The 19,813-nt window shown below is 35.0% G+C and overlaps 1 protein-coding gene across 10 annotated transcripts in view; it reads left to right on the top strand.

The window, feature by feature from the left end:
* Positions 1 to 19,324, top strand: part of PLEKHA5 (pleckstrin homology domain containing A5) — a 200,610-nt gene extending 181,286 nt beyond the window's left edge. For 6 of the 10 annotated variants that reach the window (XM_054591381.1, XM_054591379.1, XM_054591389.1 and 3 more), the window contains 12 exons: positions 445 to 546; positions 1,095 to 1,206; positions 1,967 to 2,013; positions 2,779 to 2,967; positions 3,787 to 3,904; positions 7,449 to 7,567; positions 10,370 to 10,579; positions 11,527 to 11,667; positions 12,447 to 12,571; positions 15,135 to 15,280; positions 16,382 to 16,487; positions 18,548 to 19,324. In XM_054591381.1, coding sequence (XP_054447356.1) covers positions 445 to 546; positions 1,095 to 1,206; positions 1,967 to 2,013; positions 2,779 to 2,967; positions 3,787 to 3,904; positions 7,449 to 7,567; positions 10,370 to 10,579; positions 11,527 to 11,667; positions 12,447 to 12,571; positions 15,135 to 15,280; positions 16,382 to 16,476 — 1,404 coding nt within the window. In that variant the 3' untranslated portion in view covers positions 16,477 to 16,487; positions 18,548 to 19,324. Of the gene's footprint in view, positions 1 to 444; positions 547 to 1,094; positions 1,207 to 1,966; positions 2,014 to 2,778; positions 2,968 to 3,786; positions 3,905 to 7,448; positions 7,568 to 10,369; positions 10,580 to 11,526; positions 11,668 to 12,446; positions 12,572 to 15,134; positions 15,281 to 16,381; positions 16,488 to 18,547 lie in introns of those variants that run through there. The other 4 variants (XM_054591385.1, XM_054591384.1, XM_054591382.1 and 1 more) reach the window with 3 other exon arrangements.
* Positions 19,325 to 19,813: the final 489 nt, after the last annotated feature.

Genomic DNA, 19,813 nt, shown 5'->3' with positions numbered 1-19,813 from the left:
TGAAATGACGGTATAATTTGAGCGCTTGTAGAATCGTTCTATATCCAGTAGATAACAAGTAGTTAAAGATTGAGTATGAGGGTAATGGTTTTTCCCGAGGAGATAAGTATAGGTGGGTCTTTATTGAATCTGGATCCACTGGCTTGTTTAGTTAGCTGAGTTAGGTTTATTACATTACTGTAAATTACTTTAAGTCAAGTCATATCAGACTTCTGGTGTTATTGAAAACCTAACATGCTGAAATACTGCCTATTTAGTATTTTTATTCATGGAGAAATTTTAATCAAGTCATATAAGAAAGTGCTTTAAACAATAAAAGAAAGTGAGTTATAACTTTTTTTTCCTTTTTTTGTCCAATATAAACTATAATACTGGACAATTGCAGTAATAACAACATAAAAGCACATTTTCTCCGTTAGAATAATGAAAGCTCTTTGATTTCAGGAACTGGAACGAGCATGGAGAGAATATGATAAGTTAGAATATGATGTAACGGTTACCAGGAACCAGATGCAGGAGCAGCTAGATCGCCTTGGAGAAGTTCAGGTACAAAAGTGTCATGTTTTTTACATTGTTTTAACTGATATTAATACTACCCACCTTGTTGGATTCATGTATGCCCATAGCAGTTTGTCCAATATTAGCTACCTAAGACCTGGAATTGAAAGCTTTCAGTGTTAGGGTTCTTATTATCTCACAAGATTCCCCACCTTTCATTGTTTAAACTTCTTTATTCTATCAGGTACATGGTGTGGGCCCTGCAGTGTTCTGTGCTCTTAGCTGACTATATGTCACTTGGTACTGAGGTGTTGAATTATATGAATTTATCAAATAATAGATATTTGATCTTTTTATATAAAATTTAATCTAATTCATTCTTTATTAAATATCTTTTTTTTTTTTAACAAACTCTATGTAGCCTATTATCTTGACTGATACATTATTAGGCCAGGGGAAGATATAGCATCATTTGGATTACAGAATCCAGTTTCATAAATAGGCAGATCTGGGATCAAGTTCTAGGTGTTTAGTTTTCTTATCAATAAAATAAAAATAAGTTTTTTCTTGTTTATGGTCTGTTTTTTTCCTGACAGACTGAATCAGCAGGAATTCAGCGTGCACAGATTCAGAAAGAACTTTGGAGAATCCAGGACGTCATGGAAGGACTGAGTAAGCACAAACAGCAAAGAGGTGCTACAGAAACAGGTAGGTTAGCTTTTCTGTATTGTATGCTGTGGTAATTGACCACTGTTTATCTAAATGGGATGACACAGGGAATTGGGTTACTTTTATTTATTCAATAGATTTTCAACATCTGAAAATAGGCACTCTTTTTTGTAGTTGGTACACAACTTTCTAAAGTAAAAAGCAACCTCACCCACTCAAAAACAAATCATGGTTTTGTGTGTGTTGTAATTATAAAAACACAAACATTGTTTTTGATTGTACGAGTTATTGTATCTATAAATAAATACATATGCTGTACTTAAGAATTCCAAGTGGGAAATGAGCACATATTTTCCATTTTGATAGGCATGGCCAAACTGCTCTCCTAAAAGATTATATCAAAATGTACTTACACCAATAAATGTTTGAGAAAACCTGTTTCCCTATACTCTTGTTTAAATTGGTTGTTTTAATTTGTATTTTTTTAATGTAATTCATTTCAAATTCTGAAGGCTTAATTTAAATTAAGTGAAATGAGCCCTGACTGGCATGGCTCAGTGGGTTGGACATCGTCCTGTGAACCAAAAGGTCACCGGTTCAATTCCTGGTCAAGACACATGCCTGGCATGTGGGCTAGCTTCCCAGTTGGGGGTGTGGAAGAAGCAACCAATCAACCTTTCTCTCTTGCACATCAGTGTTTCTCTAGACTCTGTAAAATAAGTGAAATGAAGTTTTTCTTTTTTCTGTAATTTAAAAAGACATGTTTAGTGTAAGTTGTGCTTTATAATTTTTTTAATAGGTATGGCAGTATCAAGGCCTTTCTCAACAGTTAAGTACAAAAATGAGGTAAGTTTGGATTGTTTGTCTAACTATAAATTACTTTAAATATTTAAAACATGAATTAGAATTGTCTTCTCTACTCATGAAAGTGTTTTCTAAATATATTAAGTTACTGTTTTGATCTTGAAATTTCACTGGTTCAGTAATTTGGTACTTCTAACAAATGTGATTTTTCTTCCCTTAATGTAAAAATTTTAATCACTAATATTATATGTTAGAACTTTAACATTGTCATACTTTTTCTAATATAAGTAATTTGAATATTTATATTGTTATACTTGGTAAAATGTGTAGGATGATTGATAGATAAGTTGGCTGTGTTTCATGCATACCTTAAAATTGCAACTGCAAAGAGATACTGTCAACCTAATTGAAAGCATCTGTGGTCTTGAATTTGTATAAAAGCCAATCAAAAAGAAGTGGTTTTTTCCCCCCTTAAAAATTGTCCAAAAAGTAAACAGTATGATTTTCAAATTAACTTTTTCCTTCTATTTTTAAAATGAAATACAGTAGTGTCATACCTGTATAGAGGTTGAGCCTCAGAGTAAAGCTAACCTGTGTGTTACCAAAAAAAGATTTAAGCATATATTTAAAACGATATTGACTATCATAAATATTTTGGGTTTTACTTTGCAATATGAGACTTTTTGCTTGGCAGTGTCCCTTTAATTATCTTAAAGCTAATTTAAGTTAACTTACCATTGCAAAGAATTTAGATATACTTAATTCAATATGCTTATCTAAATAAGGTGACTATTCTACAATCTTTAGGAAGAGGAAGTAGTCCCACCTCGTCCTCCACTTCCTCGGTCCTATGACTTTACAGAGCAGCCTCCCATAATCCCCCCTCTGCCCAGTGATAGCAGCTCCTTGCTCTGTTATAGCAGGGGCCCAGTCCATCTGCCTGAAGAAAAGAAGAGTCATCAGGTTCAAGGATATACAAGAAATGGATCTCACTGTGTAAGTGGCTGCAATAGCCACAGGATAATCAATTATACATGCCGTCATTTTTTAAAGTGAATTTATTTTACATTCAGACTTGTTTCTATTATAACACCACTTTTAACCAGTAATTCTGTTTGTTTATAATGTTCTCTTTTTTGTTTGTTTTTCCTGTTTTGGTTGTATCATTGTCACTCTTTAATATTTTCACAATTTTAATAATCTTTCATAATTTTGCATTTTTCATAAATGTTTTTCTAAAGCGGTTATTTTGCATTTGTTTAAGGAGCCATAATTTAAATATACCATTTGGGGATATCAGAGACAAATGAAATCTTTAAATCAGAAAGAAGCAAGAAAGAAGATTATTGGGAATGATAAAAGGGTTGGGATGTGCTCAGTCCTGTCTAGGAAAGCTGTTAGAGGGTGGACATTGCCAAGGAGAGACATTACCCAGGGAAGCTGGGAATAAAGGTTTGGGGTTAAATAAGTAAATGTAAACTTTATTAAGCAAGAAGAAACTAAGGGAAAAAGCAATAGGGCTAATCGAGTTACTATGATATTATTTTCAGACCTCTTTTATACTAAAAGTGTTCTAATGACCTTATCCCTAAGAAGAATATTCTTAATTTTAAAACCAAAACATTTACCTGTTAAAAAATATTTCAAATCTGTTTTTTATCTACCTTAGTTGTAACACATACTACTCAGTTGTGTTGTACCAAAAACAGCTAACTGAGGTGTTAACTTTTAGAGTTTGATATGAGTCTTTAAGGGAGACATTTTAAAAGAAACTTTTAGCAGTTTTTTTTTATAATGACCTATCTTCCTTTCAAGGGTCCAGATTATAGACTCTACAAGAGTGAGCCAGAGTTAACAACAGTGGCAGAAGTAGATGAATCAAATGGGGAAGAAAAATCAGAACCTGTTTCAGAAATGGAAACTTCGGTTAAAGGTCAGCATTCAGGATACATTTTATCTCCTGTGTTTTTCAAACATTTAGCAATAAACTCAGCTTTCATGTTGACCCAGTACATGTGCAAGTCCACAATCCATTATCTGAAAACTTTGGAATGTGGTAAGTTTTTAAATTCAGAAGTTTTCACGTATTAGAAAAGTAAAAATGACACACAAACCGTGTATTACATGTCCTCCCAGCTGGACATGAGGCAGTGCCCCTATTAAACACATCGCTGTTTCTGGAAGATTTATTCTAAGTGGAATAAAGACTAAAAAGCTTCATGTCAGTTAGGGTTGGGTTTCACTGAGAAATAAGTTCATGACAAACTTTTTAAAGACCTTTTTCTATTTAAAAGTTGTACGTAAAAGATAAAGGGCTGAAACAAATTTTCAAACAATTTATATAAAATGAATAAATTCCATGACATAGTACTCTTACTGTGTATACTCTTAATTTTTTTTGTAAGTGCTGGTCGTTTTTCAATGTTGTAAAGAAAAAGGGTGAAGAAGGGTGACTATTCAGGATTAAAAATTTAGAAAGACCAGTTATAATGCCATGTTTGAACCTTGAATGCATTATGGTTTGAAGGGAAAGTCTGTAAAGACATTTTTGAGGCAATTCCAGAAATTTAAATATGTTCTTAATATTGTCTTGTAGTAAATAATACTATGTGGTTATGTTATGAGAATTCAGAAACACTTAGAAGAATAATTATAACTTACTCTAATTGAAAACTAATTGGATTTCATCAAAATTTAAAACTTCTGCCCAGCAGAATGAAAGTATTAGCAACACATATACCTAACAGAAATTTTGTATCCAGAATATTTTTTTAAACTCATGTGAATCAATAATAAACACAGACAAGCCAATCAAAAGTAGGCAAAACACTACATATCTAAAAAGTTTACAACTGATTAATCATAAAAGAATTCTGTGTTAATGCAAATTGAAATCACAATTTACACATTTTAGACTCTGGAGTGACTAAATTTAAAAGATGGCAAAGTGTGAGGGTGTGGAATAATTGGAACTCACGCATTCCCAGTGATGGTACAGGGTAGAACAACAATTTGGAAGCTTCTTACCAAGTTAAACATGGAACTAATATAGTGAATAATTCTATTCTTATATCTTTACCTAAATAAACTGAACACATAATTTCTCAAAAAGACTTCTACAAGGATTTTTACATTCATAATTAATTATGAATAATTCATAATTATGATTATAATTATGAATAATTCATAATATTAAAAACTGGAAGCAACCCACATGTCAGTCAACAACAATACAGGTAAACTAATCTTCATATAATGGAATACTCCTCAGCAATTTAAAGAAAACTTCTGATAGATGTACAACATGTCTGAAACTCAACAACATGTATAAACATGGGGGGAAACCCTGCTATGTTGAATGAAAGAAGCCCAGCACAAGGGAGAGATGGTGTATGATTCCCTTGATGTGACATTTGAGACTAGGCAAAGCCAATCCATTGGTGATAGAGAAGTAGTTGCCTTTGGCAGAAGGGTGAGATTGACTGGAGGGAAATTTTGTGGGGTGGTAGGGGTAGCCTTCATCTTGTGTGAGATGATTACACGGGCATACATTTGTCAGATCTCACCCATTGTACACTTAAGACCTGTGCACTTCTGTATACATTTTGCTTTGATAAAACTTGAGAGGCAATAAAGACAAAACCCGGGAGAGTTTGCCACTTGCTGACCATCAGTTAAGAGAATTCTACAATACTTCAGGTAGAAGGAAAGTGGTCAGATAAGGAAGATCTACGAATCATAAGAACTAAAATATTTGACAACAGTAACATATGAAACAGGAAGAGGCTCATTGGTATTAACATAGATTTTTCCAGGGAATTGTAATGATCCTGACTAACTTTAGACTTAAACAAATTAAATATACTGTGTTATCTCCCAAACTAGTTTGGGAGGCAAACTGAACAGTAATCCAAAAAACAGAAAGAGAAAGAAATAGAGAAGTGGGGAAAAATGCAAAGCAAAAAATAAGTTGTCAGAAGTAAATCTAAATATATCAGTAATTATAACAAGTCTATTTGAACTAAATGCATCGCCTGAACGGAGATTGTCAAACTGGATAAAATTAGAAACACAGCTATACAGTATTTACAAAAACATCTAAAACTTGAGTTTACTAAAAAATAGAACATAATGTTGAGTGAAACCATCAAGTTACAGAAACAGACATAATATAGAATTCAGTATATATTTATGTTAACAATATGTAAAACTAATATAGTATATTTTTAGAAATTCAAATATTATAGTACTATAAAGAAAAGCAGGGGGAAGATACACATGTAACTCAGTCCATGCGAAAAGAGGGAAGAAGAGGGATTTAGGAACATGAGGAAAGACTACTGAAGGTTATGATGATATTTCTCACACTGGGTGATGACTGAAAGTAAAGAAGTAGATGATCATTTGTTCCACCAATGTGTGTATATTTACTCATAAAAAAATATATGTCTGAAACATGTTCTCTATTACAATTTGAAATCTTCCTCAAAGTTTTACCTCTTCTAAAATTTTGGCTGTTTTACTTACAAGTTCTCATCTAAATTAATTGTCCAAAGTACACAGATCAATTGTGGTATATTTGTAGCACATGACTTTTAAAAATGGACCACTGACTGGCGCATTAGAGGGCTTTTCTTTGTGTGAATTGCAAAATTGCATGTATTGTGTATCAGACAGCTCTTCACTTCTCAGATATACCACTTTATAATATGAATACACTCAGAGTTCATAAATAATACTAAAACTGAACGAAGCAGCCCTTAATGATTGACCTATTACTTGTCCTTACAAGGGGGTTAAGGGTAACCCCCTCTTTTTTTCCTAACTTGTTTTTTTTAACTTCTTTTTTCTAGTTGATACGAGTTTTTTTTCGTTCTTATTTTCTTCTTATAAAAGAGAAAGTGACAGTGCTTACCTATAATTAACTATTGTTAACGTTGTTAGTGAGTTCTTTACTGAGGCAGTGAGTACAGTGTAATTGAAAGAGACCAACTGAAAATTAGGACATTTAGGTAAATCACTTAAACTTGGGCCATTTTTTGTCATCTGTCTTGTGAGAGGATTAGATTAAGGTGCTTTCAACCCCGAAAAATGTGAATGCTTTGTGCAGAAGCAGAGCAGCAACCAGGGCTAACACAGAAGATGAGCTGTATAGACTTGAGGAAGAAAATTAACCCATACGCAGCCCTTCATTAACCTTTTTTTACAGGGTTGTTGTGAGGATGTATGATCCATTAAGTATGCTAAATTTTTAATATCTCTTAACCTATAGAACTGTTATTTCTAACCCTGATTTTAAAAATGTCTGGTAATATGATTGGCTAGCTTACTAGGTAGAATAACTAACAGAAGGCTGCTACATCTTCCATGGCCCTTGTCAAACAGTAAATTTGCCTTGTGATTTTAAAAGCCTAAGAAACTCAGCATGTCAAAGACAGCAGCACTGCGTGAGAGATGACTACTATTTTAATTTTTAGGTTCCCACTTTCCTGTTGGAGTGGTCCCTCCAAGAACAAAATCACCAACACCCGAGTCTTCAACAATAGCCTCATATGTAACCTTAAGGAAAACTAAGAAGATGATGGATTCAAGAACGGTATTTAGCTAGAAATTAATTTATAGAAGAATTCTGATGCCTTTTTGTTGCTTTCTTATAGATGTTTCCATTTTTAGGGTTATATCAAAAAAACTTTTTATGTGCTGTAAGGAAAACTAATCTTTTAAAAATATATGAACAGGGAATGGGCACCTCAGAGGACAGACCTATTCAATACCTATCCTAGGTTACCTTTGCTCACCTTTGACATAGGCTTAGTCCACAGACTGTGGAACCTGTTCTCAGATAACTGTCCTGTATTACATCTCTTGACACTAACAGCAGTTTCTTTGAGGAGAGTGATAGACATGTCCTGTGGTCATCCAAGTTAATGAATTTCCAAGCTAACCTGAGTTTGCAGGGCCTTTCAACTGTGGTAGATTTGGAGTTTTCCAATCCTCTGGTTACCCTGAGAAATGTGAATTGGGAATGGAAAATAAGTCCTGTATTTTATACTTTCACCTGAGATCCATTTAATTCAAACTGGCTCTAGGTAGTCCAGTCCTGTTCTTCTTGGGAAAAGTCTCAGGGTACTTCCCTCCCTTTGACCAAGTAGTCTTAGAAATTTGAGCTGCAAAAGAACTTTCACTTTTCATTTTTATAAAGCCTCTACTTACTTGTTATGAGGTCATTTTAAGCTATAAAACTGAAAGGTACTACAAATGAATAAGTTTATGGTTATCCTTGAAAGATACTAATATACAACTACAAAGTATATGCCAAAAAATCTGACAAATCTATATATAAGAACTATAATTAGTACAAAATTATAAAGACCTGTAAAACTAATTATTGTAGGATAAAAATAATGAATAGCTATGTTTCAGTATTAACATTAGTGGTCATGGTTCTATAATACTATTGAGTGTTCATGGAGTTAGGCTTTTTTTTGCAGATTAGAGGGTCTGTTCTTTGGAAATTGTAATGCTAAAGTAAACAAAAAGGACTAAAAAATGCATGTTCAGATCTAGCAGAAAGATATTAATGGATTTCTATTATTCTTTAACTGTCTTTTTTTTAATATAATTCTAAAATGCTAGAAGAAAAGACGTCTACATAATGAAATCCTGGGAGGGAAAGTATAGAAAACTACAGTTATATCATTGTTGGTCCAAAGAAGACCTTTATACACAATACCAGAAGAAAACCTTTAATATAACAAAATAAGTTTCATAATATACAAGGGATAAATATAAATCATTTATTTTTAAGGGTGTTTATGAAAGATACAAAACAGTAGCTCACAAGTAAATTACAATTGCTCCATCCCAGTAATAATTTTTAAACTGCTAACTTAGCTTCCCCAGTGAGAGACTTATTTCCAGTTATAATATTGGAGGAAATATATAAAAATCGATAATATCCAGCATTTAAAAAGAAGAAAGTAGTCCTGACTGGTGTGGCTCAGTGGATTGGGCATCATGCTGCAAATCGAAATGTCACCAGTTCAGTTCCCAGTCAGGGCACATGCCTGGCTTGTGGGCCAGATCCCCAGATTGATATTTCTTTTGCACATCAATGTTTCCCTTCCTCTCTTTCTCCCTCCCATTCCCTCTCTCAAAATAAAATTGTTTAAAATTAAGTAAATTTTAAAAAAGTAGATTTTACAATAACTGAATAAAGTGGCAGTGTGGTAACATTTTTGTATGAACAGAGAAACCAAGAAAAATACATGTTTTGGGTTACTAAAAATAAAATGGAAGGGGTGCTAATGTAGCCAATTTGCCAATCAGTATTAGAATTTACTTTTTTTTTTTCTGCAAAAGCAAATGTTTTACAAATAAATGAGAATCATTATTTCTGCGCATGAAGACTTTTCATGTTTCCTTTTCCTTTTAGTTCTACTTGAGCGCTTTAAGACATTTCTTCTGTGCAGTGTGGGGTAGTTCCAGACTCATAGCTCCTACCCTGCAGACATTTTTCATATTGGAGTGAAGAGAAAAGAATCTTAGCCCTTAGCCCAACACCGAGCACAGGTCACAGGAATACTTCCTCAGCCCTGGGTTTTCTCAGAGGCTCCTGCTAACTCCTCCGGAGTCGTCTTCAGTTTCCACCAGTTCAGACCAGAGGACATGAAAAAAATCTGTGAATTCCATAGCTTCTAGAATATGTTTACTCTTTAAAAAGTCTGTTACATAAAATAAGCTAAAATTTGCTTATAACTAATTACTAAAGTCTTTATTTTGGATTTTATACCAAAATTGTTTTCCATCTTCAGTGAGAAAGTGAAAAGTAAGAATTGGTTGTTTAACAGGACTATTTTTAAGCCCTTTAATAAACCATAAAACCATAAAAATGTTTTTGGTTATAACCATCTGATTTATAGAAAAAAGATAATATCCATAGATTTATTATTGATCATAAACTAAGAATGTTTTCTCTACTAGTCTTTCACGGTAAATATGTGACTTGAAAACATTACACTTTCATCAAAATAAACCCCCTATTTTTCTCCTAGTTTGAGTTTTATACAATTTTCTATTTCAGGACCATGGGGTAGAATCATTCCAGAGCTGCCATAACCTTCTGTATTTAAAGGAGAGGGAGGGAGAACATCCTCATTCATTTCTCTCCCATCTCCCTCCCTCCCTTTCTCTTTCTTTCCACCATAGACTGTGCATCACCAATTATCAGTCAAGGATAAAATGATTTACCTTCCTGGTGTTATCTAAATGACATTCAGAGTCCCACTTTGGATTTCGAAGACAAAAGACATGCATTTGAGAACGTATTTTATTTCGACATACTTTTCAAAAGTCACTCTGTATTTATGTATTTCATGTGTTTATTTTTAATACAAAGGAAAGACCAAGAAGTGCAGTGGAACAGCTCTGTTTGGCTGAAAGTACTCGACCTAGGATGACTGTGGAAGAACAAATGGAGAGAATAAGGAGGCATCAACAAGCATGCCTAAGGGAAAAGAAAAAAGTATTAAATGTTATTGGTGCTTTAGACCAGTCACCCTTACCAAGTCCTTCCAATGTAAGGGACAATCCTTTCAGGGTTACCCAGGTATATCATTTGCTTTTAATCATTCTTGTGTGAAAATCTAGCATCATTTGAATCTTAGAATCAGTTACATGTTTTATGGATATTCACATGTCTGCGATGTGGGTAGTTATTTTATGTTATTTAACTTTTGTAATAATAAGCTAAGGCAGCTCAGTGTAAAGGAAATTGCCCTGTGTTCAGAAAACCAGGGTTAAATACCTGTTGGCTGCCCTTGCCCCAGCTGTGGACCTCATCTTCCCTGTAAATCAGGTTCAGCCTGCCCTCTCTCCTTCTCAGAGATTCTGAGAAGGTAAAAGTGCTTTCAGCAAATGTAAAATGCCATGCAGTTTACCAAGATAGTCCCCAATTCCCCTCCCAATAAAATGTGTATTATTCTGTCCTAATTTAATGTGACCTCAATTTGTAGCAGGAGAGAGCTTCTAAATAAAATTTCTATTCACTACATTTCAACTTTAGTAAGTTGACACTATTCCATTTCTTACTTGTTTGTTTATTACCCCAATTTAGAAATACAGAATCAACTGGCAAACCTTTTCAGTATCTTCAGTCTGGTCTTTCCCTATTAGTAGATATGGGTCAGCTGAAAGTGCTTCCCTGTGTTCACAGAAGGTCCGTTTTCATCTCTGATCAAAAGCAGGCATTGCTAATGGAGATTCAGCTGATTAATAGTTGAATAACTGTGCATTCTACAAATTGCAAAATAGATGATTTTAAAAATAAAAGATGGGGATTAAAAAAAGTGTGGAGTACTGCTATATGTTAATATGCCATCTATTAATATATAAATAATATATAAGCATATTGGTGTGTATTGAATATACTTAGCTCCTCTTGATTTTCATAAGGAAACCTTGTGAGTGAGGATCCAGCTTCTTTTCAGAATTAACATGTGCTCCCTAGAAGGCTGTCTAGCGTGAATCTCAGAATGCTGTATGTCTTTTGGACAGACGCGAAGGAAGGATGATAACATTAAGGAACAGGACACTGTCATTAGAGAAAATGATGTAAAGACAAACCATGAAACTCCTGCAGCAGAAATTGTTCAACTAGAAGAAGCTGAACCTCAAAATACAGATTTCAGCAAAGAGGTATGGCGATTGCTTTGGACAGATATCCCAAAGGGATAGATTTTTGAAGATCAGATCAAGTGGTGATAAGGTTTAAAGTCATGTTTTATTCTGTCACAGAAGCCAAAGATCTAAGTGAATTGATTAGTTTTGTATAATTTGATCGATTAATTGAAAACTTAAAACATGATTAATTAAGGCTGGATTAAATTACTCTAGCCCAATTAATATTGGAATCTTATACCCCAAAACAACTAACTAATAGTAATCTGCTTTGTCCCTTTGGGCAAATAACTTTTTATCCTAGTGTTTAGGAATGTATAAGGAGCCCTGGCTGGTGTGGCTCAATGGATTGAGCGCTGGCCTGTGAATCCAAAGGTCGCTGGTTTGATTTCCCAGTCAGGGCACCTGCCTGGGTTGTAGGCCAGGTCACCAGCTGGGGGTATGTGAGAGGCAACTGATTGATGTATCTCTCTCACATTGATGTTTCTCTGTCTCCCTTTATCCCTCCCGTCCCTTCTCTCTAAAAGTAAATAATTTTTTTTTTTTTTAAGAATTTAAAAGAAGCATTTGAGATCTTCCTCTGTGGCATGTCAGTTTGGTGCAAATAAACTCTTATAAAAAAATGTTTTAATGTTAATATTTAAAAGATAGTTGAATGTAAATCTACATTTTAGTAAATATTTGACAGGGTATGGTTTGTATAATAAACTTTTACTTGGGAATTATTTTAGATATACTAAAATGTTAGAGATGGTCGAAATGCTTTGAAAAAGAAAATCTTTCTTCTTATTCTATAGTTTAAAAAAACTGAAAGTGTTTTTTACGAAACACCTTTCAAACCTGAGCCAAATGGAGTAAATTCTGAGGAAAAGATGGATAAAGAAAGAAACAAAGAAAAAATGCCCGAGGATGTTTCATACAGGTAATAATTAGGGAAAACAAACAAAGAAATTATTCACAAATTTGTGTATACCAGCTTAAAAATGGTGAACTTCACAGTCAGAAAGTCTTGGACTCCAGTCCCCAGCAAGCTACCTGCTCCAGGTGCAGTTTTCCTTGGTTGTAAAAATGGGGATAGTATTAGTATCCATCTCACAAGTGTGTTGTAAGGATTGAAAAATACATGTAGATCATTTAACACTGTGCTTAGCACCTAGGAAGTGGTCGATAAATAACTTTTTTTAAAATGCCCGAGGGCACATAAACTATAACAAAGTAAGCACCTTAACATTGCCTCCATATTAGTAGATGTTCATCAAAAGAAGTCTAAGTCTGATGAGCATTCCACTTAGAGTGATTTGTTATTTGTTTTTCAGTTGTGTTTGTTAACCTGCTTTCTTAAGTGCATATCCTCAGTTGCACCCTCCATTAAAAAGTCAGCAGTGCTGGAAAAGAGAAATGCTAGGATTTAGTATTATTAGCAATGCCTTGAGGTCTTCAGTGAATAGCAGGATTGAATTTGAAAAATATTTGGCAATAGCTGATTTTTTTAAATCTCTGCTGAATTTTTCTTAAGTGTGTTATTTATATATGATGATAGCCAGAGGGAAAGGGGAGGTGGGGCAGTTGGAAGAGGGCAAAGGGGGGTCAGTGGGGACAGAAATCTAAGATACTTTGCTTTGGGTGAGGGGCACATGATGCACTGTGCAGGTGATACTTTGTTGAGTTATATACACACTTGAAACCTGAGCTTTTTTTTTTTTTAACCAATGTCACCCCAATGAACTCAATACCAAAAAAAAAAATCTATGAGTTTATAATAATCTAGAAACAAAAAAAATAATTTTTTGTCCACTGTAAAGATGACTTACTGTTCCAAAACTTGGTATGTAGGTTTACTTTGCCTTTCCCAAACAAACTGCAACCAAAGAGTTTATGAGGAAATTTTTTTATTTTTTAGAAGAATTTTACTCACTAATGAATGAGAGACTTAGAATATCACTGTTTTGCTAACCCTAAGGAAATAATGGATTTGAATAATCCTCGTGGGCTGCTTACGCTATTAAATGAAATAATCTAACAGGGTATTCTATACTGAACAAATCAAGCTGATAACCCCTGAACTCACTGATCATTTTTAGCAACATGAAAAGAGACAACCTGTCCCCCTTCTACCAAAACTTTTGATCAAGCTTCAACATCAGACCAGTTTTTAAAAAATATGAGGGCCCTGGCTGGTGTGGCTCAGTGGATTGAGCACTGGCCTGTGAACCAAAAGGTCACCGGTTTGATTCCCAGTGCAGGACACATACCTGGGTTGCAGGCCCTGGTAGGGGGTGCATGAGATGCAACCACACATTGATGTTTCCTTCCCTCTCTTTCTCCCTCCCCCTCTCTAAAAATAAAATAATTAATTTTTTAAAATGACAGTAGCCAATACAACAATAGCTGTCCAGTGTAAATGAACAAAAATTTTTAATTTTAAAAATATGAGGGATAGAGCTCTGGCCAGTGTGGCTCTGCTGGGTGCTGTCCCACAAACCTACCAGTTCTGTTCCCAGTTAGAGCAAATGCCTGGTTGCGGGTTCAGTCCCCAGTCGGGACATGTACAAAAGGCAGCTGATTGCTGTTTCTCTTTCACATCAGTGTTTCTCTCCCTTTCTCCCTCCCTCTCTCTCTAAAATCTAAAATTAAACAAACTTTTTAAAAAAGTTTAAATGAGGGATACAATTATCAAAATCCAGAATGTGATCAACAATAAGGACAGATAAACCTGGTTCTTTCACAAATAAATGGCAAAGACTGAAAGGGGTTTTTAGGGTAGGGTATTTTAGATTAAAGTAGAGTTTAAGAGATTTTTCAGGCAAATTACACTGTATGGACTTTGTTTTGATCCTGATTCAAACATAACTAAAACAATATTATGAGGAAAGCTGGTAAATTTGAGCACACATTAGATATTCAGTGATATTAAGGTATTATAAATATAAACTGAAGTACTTATAGGTTGAATGATATGTCTGGAATTTTCTTTAAAAATAATTTAGGAGTTTACCCCTGGCTGGAGTGGCTCAATGGATTGAGTGCCAGTCTGCAAATTGCCAGTTCGATTCCCAGTCAGGGCACATGCCTGGGTTGCGGGCCAGGCCGCCAGTTGGAGACGTGTGAGAGGCAACCTATCCCTGTTTCTCTCACATATTGGTTGGTGCTTCTCTCCCTCTCTTTCTCCCTCCCTTCTCCTCTCTAAAAATAAATAAATAAAGTCTTTCAGGAAAAAAATAATAATTTGGGAGTTTAGATGAATTGAGATTGGCAAAATGTAGATAATTACTGAAACTCAGTGTACACATTTCCTATTCACTCTAGTAACGTTTGCAATTTCCATAAGAAAGAGAGTAAAAAGGATTAACTGCAAGCAAAATATTAGCAGTTGTTAAATATAGAGAGTGGCATCTTTTCTATATGGTTAAAATTTAATAATAATAAATTAGAAGAAAAATCAATTGCATTCTGTAATAAATTTTAAAATGTCTATCTTCATTTAGCCCTCAGGATGAGACACAGATCCCAAATCATAAATCAGAAGGCCATCCTGAAGAAAATGCAAAGGACAATATTCCTGAGCAGGAAGAAAGTGTCACTTCTTATGACCCAACTCCCGAGGCTTCTAAAGAAAACCAAACAATGGCAGGTAGGTATTACATGTTTCATAATTTTCTGGAGCTTCCTTTGCACCTCTCAGTTTATTTTCCATGTGAAGGTTTTAGCAAGAGAGCCACTGAATTACCTTGGCCACAGAATAATCACCTTTGCCTTTCACAAGCACCTTCAGAGGGGATGCCGCTAAAAAAGGAGGGAAGGGCGACCCCTGCCTCACGGCTAGATCCGCACAGAGCCTGTCCTGGTGTGGGGTCCGTGTGTTCAGTTTTGGTTTTGCTTTTGCTTTTAATCTTAACACATACCAAAATTTTTTTCTAAGAAGATGATTCTTCAGTACTTGGAAAATTTACCTGTTTCTCTGAGACTGTATTCTCAGGGTGTTCACAAACCTGCCACTTTGGAAACTGGAAGCTTAATACCTAAATTGGTAGAATGGACTCGTTTACTCTAGCACCCACTACAGTAATGGATTATAATCCACATCTGGGATTTTCTTTGATAGTTCAAGGTTATGATCCATAGCATGTGAAAAATTAAAATTTTCTTCTTTCATGTTTTTTGCATTATTCACATTTCTTTTATTCTTTAGGATTTTGGGTAAGGGGTAGGGTTAAGGTATTGTACCACTAGTGCATATTATCAGCGCAAAAAAGCCATTCCTAGTAATCCTCCCTCTTCCTCCCACCCCCAGTCATTTTACAGAAGGGTAAGTACAATGAAATTCGATTATTGAGGATTGTTATTAGGTAGAGCATTTTTTTGGTATTTCATATACATATCACATGCAAATTTGTATCATCATGTTTTTTAAAAGTGATTCACAGACACCTGAAAACTGACCTCAAAGCAAAAAAAAAAATTTTCATTAGTTTTTTCCAGTTTTACGTAAGATAAAATTGACGTATAATATTGCATAAGTTTAAGGTATGCAAGGAATAAGAAGATTTCAGCAGCCTTCCAGAGACATTTTATACTAAATAATCAGTTCCTAGATTTAGAAAGGAACAACCCAAATGCAACTCTTAATTCCCTCTCGAAACATGTTCTTATTGTGTGGGCTCACAGCATCAGATTTCTTTCCCCAAATGTCTTAAAGATTTTTATCTTCACACATTTTCTTGGTGTATTTTAGTGAAAAGCCTGTCCCCGTCTCCTGAGTCGTCAGCCTCACCGGTTCCGTCCGCTCAGCCACAGCTCACAGAAGGATCGCATTTCATGTGTGTGTAGCCTCAGAGAAAGTACGTTGTTTCCCTTTGCACTTCACCCTTAGAGTTCCTGACTGGAATTGTATTAATTTGTTGGTTTAGTTGGGGCGGTGGGCGGGGGCGGGGGGACTGGGATTAATTCTGGGCCATGCTTGGGCATAGTTGTCAGAGCAAGTAACTCACATTTCCAACAACGGCCCTTCCAGTGGTTGGCTACGTGACAGCATTTTCTCTGTCTCTTATTTCATCTGTAAAAACAGCAAAACCTGGAGGGTACATCCTATGCCAAAACAAGCCTCACAGTGTTTTGCAGCTGTGTTCCCATTTAATGTTCCTTTCCATAGTCAGATCTGAGAAGTCTGTTTAAGCCATTACATGTTGATTGAGTAATGTTTTTTAAGTTAGCGTGACATATCTACCGCATTGGGAGTTTGTTAATTATTTTTTAAGACAAAGTCATGTTTATGGCGTAGCAAAATAGATGGAATATTAAAATCTTCAAGGTATATCAGACAGAAATTATTTCTAAATGTTTAAGACAGGGAAGTAGTTACTCAAAAAACCATGGGGTGGGGAAAGGGAGAAGGAGAAGAGAGCCTTTCTTTGAGTAATGTTTCTTGGACCACAGTTTCAGAACTGAGGATGATTTTCTAAAGTCCTACTTTTAAACTTGATAAACAATTGCTAAATGCTACCTGCAATTTTGTACATGCAGATATACACTGTTTTTTACTTTTCAGAAAAGCTGTAAGGTATGGAATGAGCACCTATGCCTTTTTTTTTTTTTTTTTTTGCATTTTTTTGCATTTTTTTTTCTCACAGTATCTACCAGATATAGTAATGTTTCATACCTTAAGGTGATCACCAATTTCTGTTACACAATTATAAGCAGCAAAAACACCTGGAGACATGAGCGTCTTACTAACACATTGCTCGATTTTTAGATTCTCAAAATAAATGAGTACAAATACCAGATTGACTGGGTTTGTTCTGTAGTGCTGCTTTTCTGGAATCCACTTCTACTCACACCTTTTGGTGACAGCTATAATCTCTGCCCTTCCTTTCAGCCAAAAGGATTCATGTTTACCTGTCCTGTCATATTTGTAACTTTTATTTGAGATTTTGCCTGGCTGGAGTCCAGAAGAGGCCTTTGTTTGCTTTCCATTGGTATCTCTGCAGAATTGATGTCCATTCTGGAGCTGCAAACAATCTATTTGTTGTGGTCTTACCTGTGCCTTGCCTCTGTCACTCATGTATTTAAGCTTTTAACTTAGTATGATCAGAAGTGACAGTTCTCACTAGAGACAGAATAACATTAGACATAGGAGTAATAAGCATTATGCTCATTTGTACACATTCCTCCTGTGTAAAGAGTTGTTCTGCGGCCTCTGTCTTAGTGGAGAAATGTGCACTAAAAACCATTCTTATCTTTTGGTTCAATAAATAAGTTACAGCTCATTGTACACAGGCCATTCTGGTAATAAAGACCATTCACAGTTAAAACTCGAGTACATTTCCAGGTTCTTTAAGTTGTTATTATTGGATTTTGCTTTGTTTTACTTTTATTTCAAGAGCCACTAGCATTACGTACTAGACTAGATGAGGTACAGTTATTGCTGGGTTTTTTTCCAGTCCTGTGGCCTGCAGCCACCACAAACAACTAGTGACAGTCAAATGTGTGTTATTTTATATCTTCATGTTGTACATATGTCATCTTTCTGAACTAGTAGTTTTGGCAGAACTGAGAAAGTTTTACAAATGACACTGCTATATAGACAGCTCAGTATATTATTAGATATTCTAGTGACGTTATGCACATCTTTGCTCATTTAATTGATGTTTTGGATTCAGTCACAAATTTGGATACATTTTTTATTCTGGATTGCTATTTAATTGCATTATGGTTCTTTGCTTTGTGGATTAAGTTTATGGAAATGGAGAAAAAATGTCCTTTAATTGTATTATGTTCTAGGATTTTCACGGCCATGCTTGTCAGCTCTATTGTCATGGGATGTCCCCCTTAGTTACTTTAGGAAATGGTCATTTGGTAACTTGCAGGTGTCAAAGTAAATTTCCCTCCCTTTATTTTTCAGCAATCCTGACTTCTGTTGAAACCACTCAAACCTAAGGACACGGACCTTCGGCAATGTGAGAAGATATTGTACAGTATATTTTAAATCTATGAAATTCATAGTTCTGATGCTTTTGGCCACAGAGCATCATTTTATCACTTCTGGAAAATGTTTATTCCAAAACAGCTTTAATGGCCCATATGTACACTCCCTAATCTCCAGGTTGTTGTCCTGACGCCAGCTCGCTGCTATGATTTCAGAGCACAGAGGTCAAGGCGCTTTTCACTGTGCAGTCCACAGCCAGCGCTCCCTTGGTTGCTGATTTCCAGATTTCGGTGTTTCTGAGGTCTAGGTGGAGTTACTTCTTTTTTCTTTTCAGTACATCATTTTAGTTCTTTCCAATGAAGCTTGTTTTCTTTTTTCTTCTCCTTCCCATTTTGGCTACTGCAATGCTTTGTTTCACACTTGATTTGTAAAAATTTTATATATTTAAAATGTGCCATTTTATTATTGCTAAGTGAAGTATGTCCCGCTTTCTGCTATAATTATTTCTCAGTCAGATTGCAGTGTCAGCAGTTACTGCCACACTCTTGTCAGCTTAAACACAAATGTTATCGCTTACTGTTTCTTGAAAAACAATTTAAAATGTGGGTATTTTGAAGTACTGGGCTTATACTTCATTGGAATAGATGTGTACAGCAATAAGCAGGTTTTCAAATCCAGTACTTAGTTTGTGTACAAATGTAATTATGTTCATTGTGTATATATTATACAATGAGCACATGTAATGTAAGTATTAAAGGCTACTTACTATTGTTTAAATGCAAATGTTCATATCTCATTTCTTTTTTTATCATGTTAAATAAATGTTGATGTTCTTAAATAACTTGTGTTAGAATTTTTACTCTTTCCATCTAAAATGGAAAGCCTGAGGCCCAAGAAACTTCTAAAAGAAGAAACAGAGTATGTTAATCTTATTAAAGAGAAAGAACATCATAAAAGGACCTTTTCTGTCATCTAGTCCAACCCTCCCATGTCAAGCTGATGAACTTTGAGGCCCAGAGAGAGAAATTGATTTGGCTACAATCACATTTCATTTAATGCAGAATTTGGACCAGAATACAGTCTTTCTGACTTGTCTTCTAAGGCCGTCGCTTCAGCACCACTGAGTAAATTTAGTTCGGTGTGCTCTTCCATACCTGTTTCTGTTTGTTCCCATGTTGTGGAAACTAGCTTCAAGCATCCATGGTCTCACTTGGCTTCGTGGTTTAGCTTTTGAGGGGCTTG

Source organism: Pteronotus mesoamericanus, unplaced genomic scaffold (genome assembly GCF_021234165.1).
Source record: "Pteronotus mesoamericanus isolate MK-2021 breed Mesoamerican mustached bat unplaced genomic scaffold, CSHL_Meso_final scaffold_21, whole genome shotgun sequence".
NCBI lineage: Eukaryota > Metazoa > Chordata > Mammalia > Chiroptera > Mormoopidae > Pteronotus > Pteronotus mesoamericanus.
Note: the sequence above shows the minus strand (reverse complement) of the source record. Positions and strands in the feature narration are given on the sequence as shown.